At 47.4% G+C, this 11,092-nt stretch overlaps 1 protein-coding gene across 1 annotated transcript; it reads left to right on the plus strand.

Annotated features, from left to right (window-relative positions):
- The first annotated feature begins 32 nt into the window (after positions 1 to 32).
- Positions 33 to 11,048, plus strand: ARPC4 (actin related protein 2/3 complex subunit 4). The gene is made up of 6 exons (XM_087431459.1): positions 33 to 134; positions 3,196 to 3,314; positions 4,565 to 4,676; positions 6,172 to 6,267; positions 7,246 to 7,416; positions 10,150 to 11,048. Exons 1-6 carry the CDS (start codon positions 42 to 44, stop codon positions 10,153 to 10,155), a joined length of 597 nt encoding a protein of 198 aa, XP_087287585.1. The 5' UTR covers positions 33 to 41; the 3' UTR covers positions 10,156 to 11,048.
- The last annotated feature ends 44 nt before the right edge of the window (positions 11,049 to 11,092 follow it).

Consider the following 11,092-nt stretch of genomic DNA (forward strand, 5'->3'; position numbering starts at 1 on the left):
TCCTATTATGGTGCTCAACCTGAGGCTGGCTGCACCATTACATGACTATGGGGGAAGAAAGCGGCAAAGACGACGAGAAGGCCAAAGTCACAAGCGAGAGCTGCATGGATAACGGGAGGAGCTTGAGTAGCAAGGTGAAACTTCAGGAGTCTAAAACTACCAAGACAGTCCTGGCGGGAAAACTTCCGAGGGACCAAGTGTTCCTAGGCTCTTTTTCCCCCGCTCGGAGCACAGATGGTACCGTCCGGAAGTCCGGGAGGAGACTGCGGCTGCGCTTCTCGCGGAACGGCAGGCGTCGCGGGGCTGGCCACTTCCGCACTTCCGCTTTCCGGCCCAGCCAGCGCCCGCGATGGTGAGAGAGCCGGACCCCGGGCCAGGGACCCTCGCTGTACTTCCTCAGGAGTCTGGGTCTGGGGGAGATGCGGCTTTGCAGCGGAGAGGCCCGGGGCCGAGGGATGCTTGGGGATGTGGGGGCACGATGAGGCTGGGAGAAAGAGGGTGGGGCGGGGGCCGAAGTGAGGAAGGGGCGAGCGGGGGACGCCCTCGTAAGCAGCAGGCTTTGCGGCTTCGTGGTCTGGCTTTCGAAGCGAGTCGGGAGTACTCCTGAGGCATGGAGGAAACCGGAAGCGGAGCCCCTTAGGCTTGTGGTAGCGCCTCGAAGGCGTGTAGTAGGCCTCGTAGCCCGTAGTAGGGCTGCTGAGGCACGTAGTAGAGCCACCTCTCCACCCAGAGTAGAACTGCACTAGATACACTGCCCTGTCGTCTCCTGCCCACTTGACCCCGCAGTTTCCCAAGGGAAGCGTCCGCACTTAATTATCCTACTCTTCTTGTTGCCCCCAGCCTTGCCTGTACCTTGCTGAAAGATCTCTTTTATGCCGCCTCCACCCCGTCCCCTTCCTGGTCAGAACTCAATCGTGTCAGCCTTACTGTAGCATGTAAGCTCTGATACTGCTGATCCCTCCCTTCTTGGAAATCCTGCTGTTTGATAAATGTGAGTGTTCCTGGGAGTTGAGACTTTGGCTCAACACCTTCGTCTTCTTTACAGTCTCCCTATTGATAGCTAACTAGTTTTCCGACTTTAATGACCTTGTGTATTCTGGTGACTCCTGAGTCTGCTTTCCTAGGTCTCTTTCAAGGTTTGCCTGGATATCTTGAAGACACCCTGAAATTAGACCTCCAGGTCAAAAGTCACCTTTTCTCCTAATCGCTCTTCCTGCTATGTCCCTTATTCTGGCTTTGTGTCCTCTTAACTCAGCTAGAAACCTGGGATATTCTTTTTTTCCAATTGAGGCCATGCCTCTTGATTTTTTAAAGATCAAGTTTGCTGAGGTATTACATGAGACTGTGTCTGTTTTATTTGTGAAAGGGCGGGGGTCACTGGGCTGCCCACCTAAAATTCACCCTTTTCAGGTTTACCTTCTGTGAATTTTGACAAATACAGTCATGTAACCACTGTTACCATCAAGATCAAGAATATTTCCATCACCTCAAAAAGTTTCAAATCCCTTTATAATCAGTCCTCCCTGCCCCTCAAGCAACCACTGATTTTTTTTCCCCCTATAGTTTTGTTTTTTCCAGATTGTCATATAAATGGAATTCTTCAGTATGTAGACTTTTTAGTGTGGCTTCTTACCATAGTGCATTTGCGATCCATGCATGTTGTGTGTATCAGTAGTTATTCCTTTTTATCACTGAGTAGTATTTCATTGTATGGATGGATCATAGTTTGTTGGGAGTTGTTTTTGGATTCCATTATGCTGGACAACCCCTGTGATCCCCTCTGTTTGTCCTTTCCACTGCCCCTGTCCAGGCTCTCATCAGCGCTCCTTAAATAGCCCTCTCTGCCTTGTGTCTCACTTCCCTCTCCAGTCCATTCTCCACAGAGTCACCATGTAGCTCTAGTCGTGTAACTTCCTCTTCAAAAAGCCCCAGCAGTTCCTTACCATCTTAAAAGAAAAGCTACACTCAGTAGCCTGGCATTTGAGATTCCCCATGAATCTTCAGGCTGCCATTGCAGCCTTATCTGTTGAATCTAAAATGCTTCCCATATACAGCAACAGTGTACTCATTACTGCTTCTGGAACTCTTAATGCCCTCTTATGTAATTCTAACCTTAAGTTCTTTCGTTCCTTCGTTCATTCTGCAGAAACTGGGTAAGACATTATATGTTAGGTAGTGACTGAGCTAGGTGCAGCGTATGTAGATTTGAATAAAATAGACATGGTCTGTTGACCATGAGGCTTACAGTCTAGGAGTGAAGGAGAAATCACTTTACTAAAGATGTATGAAGGGTGTGTCATTATAAATTATAATAAATGCTATGAAGAGGGAAGTTAAGAAAGGCCTCTTTGGGGAAGGAAGAGGCCTTTCCTGAATAAGCCAAGATCTGAAGGATGACTTAGGCAAAGAGAGGGCAGAAAAGCCTGCAGATTGATGGTTCAGCATGCTTAAAGCCCTCAGGTGAGAAAGAACTTGGCTGATTAAAGGAACTGAAGATAGGCCAGTGTAGCTAGAAGCTGATCTCTCTACTGGGAATGGCCTTATTCTGCTGCTTCTCATTGTAAAATTCACCTAATCCTATTTCTATCTTCAAATCAAAACCAATTTCTTCTGCAGATATAACTTGTAAATCTAATTATTTCACATTTCATCCTTCTTTATATCATCGTTATTTTCTCTGTCTCCTGCTACTTGAGCTGTTTAAGGGTAGAGATGGTCTTAATCATCTTTGAATTTCCAGCACCTAGCTCAGTGCCTGGCATACAGAGGACTTAGCCATTTGTTGGCTCAAAAGACTGATGGAGGATAGTCATTCACCTGTATGCCTCTAGACCAGAGTTTCTCAACTTCAGCACTATTTGGAGCTGAATAATTCTTTGTTGTGTGTTGAGGGATGTTTAGTGGTATGCCTGGACTCTATCTACTCCATGCCAGTAGCACCTCTCCCCCTAAGTCATGACAGTGAAAAATGTCTCGATGTTGCCAAATGTCCGCTGGCAGACAAAATCGTCCCCTTGAGAATCACTGCTCTAGACTTTGAATGAAAGACACTTTGAAGGTCTAGTCTGTTCTGTTCACTGTGTTGTCTGAGAGCTGGGCACCCTCCATACTGCTTGGCTCCTATGTGAGCTGGAGTAGGGGGCCAGTGGCTTTGGTGAGACAGATGCTGATCCTCCCTTGGGGTTTTTCCTACAGACTGCCACTCTCCGCCCCTACCTGAGTGCCGTGCGGGCCACGCTGCAGGCTGCCCTCTGCCTGGAGAATTTCTCCTCCCAGGTCGTAGAACGACACAACAAGCCAGAGGTGGAAGTCAGGTAGGGAAGGAAAAGGTCGGGGTGGGGGTGATGAGTGCAGCACCCAGAGATGGCTGTTGTCTAGAGGGTGCCATGAGCCTCTGTCCTGGAGTTGTCAGGACAGTTACAGCTCATGTATTCTGTCTTGCTGCCAGAGAAACAGTAGTTCCCAATTTGGAGTTCAGAAAATAGGGTCAGTGGGTTGATAGGACAAAACCCAGGGGAGAAGCTACCCTGGAGCAAAGATTGCTTGACACAAGGTATGACTTCTCAGAGCAGGGCCGTTTGTGAAGGATCTCCTGTGGCATTATTGAACCCACTGGAAGGTTAAGGAGAGGACGGAGAATTTAGTTATCTGAGATGTCATTTCCCTCCTTTTCTAATTTAAGATCAGGGATTTTTTCCCCTCACTAGCCTGGATTGTGTCATCCCCTACTCCAAATATTCCATATTTTGGATTATTTTGTGTTATCTAGTTTATGTTTTGTAAATAAATTATTCTTTTTCCCCTATAAAATTTAATCTGGGTTATACATACCTGAGATAAGCAGTGTTACTACACTAAGTTGATATGATTGGAATTTTTTAAAACTGATGAGATGTTAGCATGTGCTGTGTTTTACTAGTCAACATATGTGATTTCCATTAGGCATTTTAAAAGGATAACAGCTCACAGACACCACCACCACGGTTAACTACCATTACAGATATCTAGGGATCAGAGGGAACTGAGCTGAGAGGGGTCTTAGTGAATCACTTAGTGAATAAATGAATCATTCTGAATTTATAATTAAAGGAAGCCAGACTATGTTCGATTTTATCTAAGGCAGTCTCTTTCTTCTCATTCCCTAAATGGTATATGGGTTTGCCTGTAGTTATTAAAATAAGAGCTATCATTTGTAAAGCTCCTACCATGTGCCAGGCATGCTGTTAGACGCTTGACCTTTTTGATCTCTCTCAGTCCTCGCCAGTGAAATAGGAATCAGAGTCATTTTACAGCTGAGGAAATTGAGATTCCAACAGGGTAATTTGCCCGAGGAAAGTAACAGAGGAGGCTGGATTTCAAAACCTTTTCACCCTGCCTGCAGAGCTTGTGCTCTTTTCACTGGAGAACACACTAGCTGGCCCCCATCTTGGAGCACCCCTGCTTGTGAGTCCCCTATTCCTTGGACTCTGTGGTCTCAGATGGTGACTTGAGGACCTGCTATGAGGTCTCCCTGAGCATTCTATTCCTCTACTGTACAGAGGCCTCTGTGACATTGTGTTTTCAGGAGTAGCAAAGAGCTCCTGTTACAACCCGTGACCATCAGCAGGAATGAGAAGGAAAAGGTACTGATTGAGGGCTCCATCAACTCTGTCCGGGTCAGCATTGCTGTGAAACAGGTGAGCTCACCACGGAGCCCCTGCCTCCCCAGGAGGCCTGGGGTCTCTGTCTGAGAGATCAGCGTGCCAGATTCAGGGTGCAAGGAAACCCAGGCTCTATTTCCTTGAACGTAACCAGGAAATGGTTTGCCAAACTCAGCAAGTCGGTAGAATAGAGAGCAACCCCATCTTTTAGGCCTTACTATGGATTAGAAGGCAGGAAATGGAGCAACCAAGGCCATGGGCCAGTTTGTTGTCAGGTCATAGAACCATTCCTAAGGAATGAAGAATAAGTCTAGTTCAGGAAAATCAATAATACCATTACCAATTTGATAGCCATAAACTCTGAGAGTGAGATTTAGGGTACAAAAGGGTAATTTCTTGTGCTTCCTCATACAGTGTTTCACAAATGTCTGACATTCCTACCATTCCCATAATTCTTGCCATGTATGTACGTGTGTATATATATATACACACACATACACCACCTGGACAGTTACTTACTTAATAGATTTCTTTTTTGTGTGTGTGAGGAAGATTAGCCCTGAGCTAACATCTGTTGCCAGTCCTCCTCTTTTTGCTGAGGAAGATTGGCCCTGGGCTAACATCCGTGCCCATCTTCCTCTACTTTATGTGTGGGATGCTTGCCACAGCATGGCCTGATAAGCACTGCGTACGTCCTGAGCCTGGGATCTGAACCTGCGAACCCCAGGCCACCGAAGCAGAGTGCATGAACTTAACCACTACGCCACCAGGCTGGCCCCTAAGAGATTTCTTTAAATTGACTTTTTTCCTTTTACTTAAATTTGTTGGAAAAACTTTATGCCATAAGTGGAAAAACAGTATCACTTTTCAAATGGAGGACAACTCTAAAAAAGAAATACAATGAAAACAGAACAGTGTTACTAAGTTCAAACTAGATGTTGTTGCCTACAGAAAGCTCTAACCCTGGGGCCTCCTCTCTTTGTTAAAAGGGGAGAGTAACAAGTGTTGGAGAGTGGTAAGGGCATTCCAGCACCCAGCTGCAAAATTCTTCCTTTAGAAATATTGAGAGTTCAGCAGGGAGAAACTTTGGGGATTGTTTGATGTTCAGTGTTATTAAAACGGAGATCACCTAAGGTTATCTCTGATGCCCTGGATGGTATGTATCACAGGCTTTGGAAAATGCTGCATTAGTGAAATGAGAAAGAGAAAGGCAGCTTGGAATATAGGTATGGCTTCTGAAAGGAGTGGGTAAAAGACTCGGGTTTGCCAGAATTACCTCTCTGGAATGGGGGGAAGATAAGATCATGATAGTGCCCCATTAAGTTGGAAAGGTTCTCGTGTGGTAGACCCTCCTTTCAGTTAGCAACCAAGTGCCCCACAATTCAAAGTTCAGGCAGTGATTGCTCCCAGTACAAACCCCACTGCCTCCAGCGAGCCTGGGGGAAATTGGGGTCAGAAGACCAGGCTTCAGGTTTATGTTGGCATAGGGTGTCAGCTTTAAGGAAACACATTTCTCCTTTGCTCTCACCAGGCTGATGAGATTGAGAAGATTTTATGCCACAAGTTCATGCGCTTCATGATGATGCGAGCAGAGAACTTCTTTATCCTTCGAAGGAAACCAGTGGAGGTGAGGTCACATGGTCCATGTGTTTGTAATACCCAGGATTCTACCACTGAGTCCACTGTCACTGGCCTGGGATTGTTTCCAGAACTGAGATTGCTGCTTCTCTAGCTGTAGGGCTCCCATTGCCTGAGTTGAGTTGGCCTCATCTTGTCTGGAGTGGGAGTAAGGGGGATCAGAAGCTTAGGAGAAGTTGGTTGCACCTCAGCCATGGAAAAGACAAAAAAGATGAGACGCATTGCTCGTCTTCCCAGAGCCTACAGTTTAGGAAGCAACATAAAGGGTACAGTGAATCAGAAATCTTTTCTAAGCTCTGCCACCAATTGAGTCATAGTCTCTCAAGGCCACAGTTGACATTGGCTCAGTTGTTGCCTAACTTTGTACCTGAGTCTTCTTCACACACACCCCATGCGATTGACTTGAAATATCCCCAGTGACTGAGAAACTACCATGCGGAGCAGGATGCACCCTCATCAGACTCATCAGACATGTTGGCCAAGCTCATCCTCATCCTGAGCTAAAATTTCTTTCCTGGTCCTAGATCTAATCTCTGGGGCTACCCAGAATAAATAAAATTGCTCTTCCAAACGCAGCCCAACTGATAGGTAAAGACCTCAGTCCCATCCTTCTCCCACAGCATCTCTTCTCTCCAGGCTAAATGTTCCCTGTTTGATTAGATTCTTCTCTAACAAGAGTTCACGTCCTTTCACTCTCCCTTGACTCATTCTGAATGCAGCTGTTTGTGCCACAGATGTCTAACAGACACAGAATTCTCCACTGGGTTCATGTACTTGGATCCAACATAGACATCCCATCAGAGCAGGTGGGCTGTTGACTGAAGGGCATGTCGCTTGGGAGAAGGTCACAGCCAGCTGGAAGCATGTGGCTGAATGAATGTAGAGGACATGGCCATCTAAGTGTCCCCGAGACATTAATTCTCTCCTGTTTCTTCTCTTCCTCCTCCCTACTGTCTTCATTCCCTAGGGGTATGACATTAGTTTTCTGATCACCAACTTCCACACAGAGCAGATGTACAAACACAAGTTGGTGGACTTTGTAATCCACTTCATGGAGGAGATTGACAAGGAGATAAGTGAGATGAAGCTGTCGGTCAATGCCCGTGCGCGCATTGTGGCTGAGGAGTTCCTCAAGAATGTAAGTTGTGGCCTTCCTGGTTTCCTTCCAGAAGTAGAAGGAGCCATGGGTTGTGTTGAGAACTTAGCATCTGATGGGAAAATGGTGCCAACAGTGTGTGAATGAATATTTCGTAAGGCCTCTAAGACCCCTAGTGGGTGGCAGGTCAGAGAGGTGCCTTAGGGCTAGAGGACCTGAGGTTCGTCTTTGAGAGCTGCAGTGCATTTTCCATATCTGAGTGCCGGAGGGAGGCTTCTCTTAGTCCCTCATGGAGCCTTAGACGCTCATTTCTACATCTTAAAATGTACACAGAGTTCTTCCCTATATCTAGTTCAAACTCCCCAGTGAGGCAAGTTAAATCCGCATGTGAATTTTCTAGGAATATGGAACAGTTAATCATAGTGTAATTCCACTTCTCAAGCATACTTAAATATTTTCCTTCAGCATCTGTTTCTCAGGCTTAAAGTCATGATTTCTTCAACCTGTTTTCCATCACTTTCATGGCTTAAGTCCTCCAGATCCCTCTTCAATTGTTTGTGCATTCCTAACTGACAAGGACTGCAGCCCTCTGAAGAAGAGGAATTGTTTACATTGATGAACTGATGACACAGTTGTTCTTGTTTAGATATTCAGGACATGCCTCCTTTTTTTTTTTCTTCTACCAAACAATCTTTGGTTTGTTGACATGTTCCACTCAGAGCTGACTATGATCCCTAGATGGTAGATTTAGTGTTTACTCCTACCAGTGCATACAGACCCAGCCCAGGAGCTCAGATTCCTAAAAATGGAACTTACACCCGCTTCCCCTGGGCTTTAATTATACTGAGGGCAGCCACCGTGCAGAGTAGCTGTAGTGCGCGCACAGGGTAGCATGCTTGCTCAGATCACACGGGCTGTGGGGTCCGACCACCTGTGTGTGAGTCTGGCTTCACTGCCTACATGGGCATGTACTGAACTTCTCAACTAAGCTTCAGTTTCCTCAGCTGTGAAATGAGGAAACAATTAATGTGTACCTTTCAATGTCATTGAGCATTAAATGATGAAATAAATATAAAGCATATCACTTGGTACATAATAAGCTTTCCAGGTTTATAGCACCGAAGTTTTAGGCCAGGGCACTAGGAGGCCCCTAGATTCAACTGTGAAGAAAAATAGTTCTTGTCCCAACTTAATATTTGGCTCATTCAGTCAGCAATCACTTAATTATGATAATTGCATTTCTGTAGTTATACAGCTAAAAAAGCACATGCACATATATCATTTAATATCTAAAACAATCTTTGAGGGCCGGCCCTGTGGCTTGGTGGTTAAGTGCGCGCGCTGCGATGCTGGCGGCCCGGGTTCGGATCCCGGGTGCGCATCGAGGCACCACTTCTCTGTCCATCCTGAGGCCGAGTCCCACATACAGCAACTAGAAGGGTGTGCAGCTGTGACATACAACTATCTACTGGGGCTTTGGGGGCAAAAAATAAATAAAATCTTTAATAAAAAAAATAAATAAATAAATAAATAAATAAAAAAAAATAAAACAATCTTTGAGTCAGGTGTTATCCCCGTTTTACAGATGAGTCATCTGGGCTCTGGAAGTTAAGTCACCTGCCCAAGGTCCCTCAGCCAGTAAGTGGAGGAACCAGGACTTAGAGCTAGGTTTTCAGACTCAAAAGATCTACGATAGTACCATGCCGTCTGGCAGGGGTCACACACTAAGGTACATGCAAGGGTCAGGCAGGTAATGCACGGGAGTGATGTGGGCTGTGTGGGGACCTTGTGAGCGCACAGCTTACCTGAAGAGGATCACCAGCACACAGCTCCAGCCTGTCATAGCTTCATCTTCCAGCTTTTGGGAAGAATCCCCAAATCTGGATTTGTATGTGTCATCTCCCATATTTTCAAGGTTGCCAACTAATTCATATTCTTATTTTATTGATTGATTGATTTAATAATTAATGAGGAAGATCAGCCCTGCGCTAACGTCCATGCCAATCTTCTTCTTTTTGCTGAGGAAGACTGGCCCTGAGCTAACATCCATGCCCATCTTCTTCCACTTTATGTGGGACACCGCCACACCGTGGCCTGACAAGCAGTGCATCAGTGTGCGCCTAGGATCCGAACCCCGGGCCGCCAGCAGCGGAGTGCACGCAGTTAACCACTACGCCACGGGGCTGGCCCTAATTCATATTCTTTTAAACACTGTGGGCCAAACAGTGCTCATCTTTGGGCTGGGTTCAGCCCTTGGGCCATTGGTCCACAGCCTCTGGTCTATAAAATGTCCAGGGCTTTATAGGCACCACAGGGAATACTTGAAGCAGAAAATGTTTCAAGGGCCTGTCCTGGTTGGAGGACCACTCAGAGCTTGACAGAAAGTACCAGATCCTGGGTCCCTCTGCCCTTGGCCCGCTGAGTCCCCAAGCTCTTGGATGTGAGTACCCCATCTCTAAAGAAGACAGCCTGAGTTCACCAAGCAAGGCACTGAGAGGGCTTTATAGCAGCCTCCATGACACGGCCAAGGGGAGCTGTGGAAAAGCCCACATCACCCTTAACTTCTCTGCCTTGTCTAGTGCTAGGTTTAGACCCAGTGCTCCAGAGGTCACTGCTGAATGCTGGCTGAGTTAGAAAGATTGTGCCCACAGGGTGTTCTGGGACCCAACCCTGCCCCTCAGAGATCTGAGCACAGTGGCAGCTCAGATCAGCCTACCTCCCCAGAGCAGGATACAGTAATAACCACCCTTCACCACCTCTTGGTTCTCTTGACAGTTTTAAACCACTGGCTGGATCTCGTGGCCTTCCCCCTCAGACTCCCCCGCGTCTCTGCAAAGGCCTCCTGGAGTTACTTCACAGAGCGGCAGCAGCGGCGGCACAGCAGCAGAGGGGAGCTGGGTCTGGGTGGGCATTAGATGGGGAGGGGGGTGGAGTGCTTGCTAGCTGGGCAACAAAGCAGCAGTGGACCTGCCCCAAGGCCACACGTGCCTGGTCAGGCTGGCTTCTGATGTTCAGTCCCCTGGGCTGGGACAGATTTTTTTTAACGTCTTGAAACTTAAATTCTGTGCTTGCAGGAGACTGTAACGTTTTTGTCTTTTTTTTTTTTTTTAAACAAACAACCTCCACCTCCAGTAGCTGTGACTGGTCCCAGTGATTGTACCTTATTGGTCGCTGTGGGTCTGGGCTGGCCTGGAGCCAGAAGGCGACTACTGTTCCTCGCCCGAGCCACCCCAGGTGGGGAGGGAGGGAGGTGTCTGACTCCAGTTCCTCTCCCTTGCTCTCTCATTCCCAAGCCTCCTTGGGCCCAGTTGAAGTGGTGGGGACCCTCTGCCAGCTTCCTGAGCTCTGCCTAAAGATGGCCACCCAGCACTGGTTGGGGACAAGGGCTGAACCAGAGGCCATTAGCTACGCCTAGAAGCTGGGACCCAAAAGCCCGGCAACCTCTGGCTGCAGGGTCCACTTTGTGCCCTCCCCGCTGAGAGGGGCCCCTGTTTCGCCTTGTCTGTCAGTGCAGTGCCTGTGCTAGAGGTGGAGAGGTGAGTCCTCCAGAGCTTTTCTGGGCCCTCCCGCCTGCTCTGGCTCCTCTGCTCCCACGCTCGCTGTACCTTTTCTTATTCTGGTGGATCTTCCCTCCCCTAATTAAAGTCTCTTCTTGCCCCGGTGGGGCTGCATGAGGTCTGTGCTCTGTGTGTATATGTGAAAGGAGGGGAGGTGGGGC

This window comes from Ceratotherium simum, chromosome 5 (assembly GCF_057802395.1).
Source record: "Ceratotherium simum simum isolate JZ-2026a chromosome 5, ASM5780239v1, whole genome shotgun sequence".
NCBI lineage: Eukaryota > Metazoa > Chordata > Mammalia > Perissodactyla > Rhinocerotidae > Ceratotherium > Ceratotherium simum.

Coding starts and splice junctions, on each gene's coding strand:
- ARPC4 (XM_087431459.1), top strand. CDS start 42: ATGACTATGGGGGAAGAAAGCGGCAAAGACGACGAGAAGGCCAAAGTC. Junction 4,677..6,171: donor TCAGCATTGCTGTGAAACAG/GTGAGCTCACCA, acceptor TGCTCTCACCAG/GCTGATGAGATTGAGAAGAT. Junction 6,268..7,245: donor TTCGAAGGAAACCAGTGGAG/GTGAGGTCACAT, acceptor TTCATTCCCTAG/GGGTATGACATTAGTTTTCT.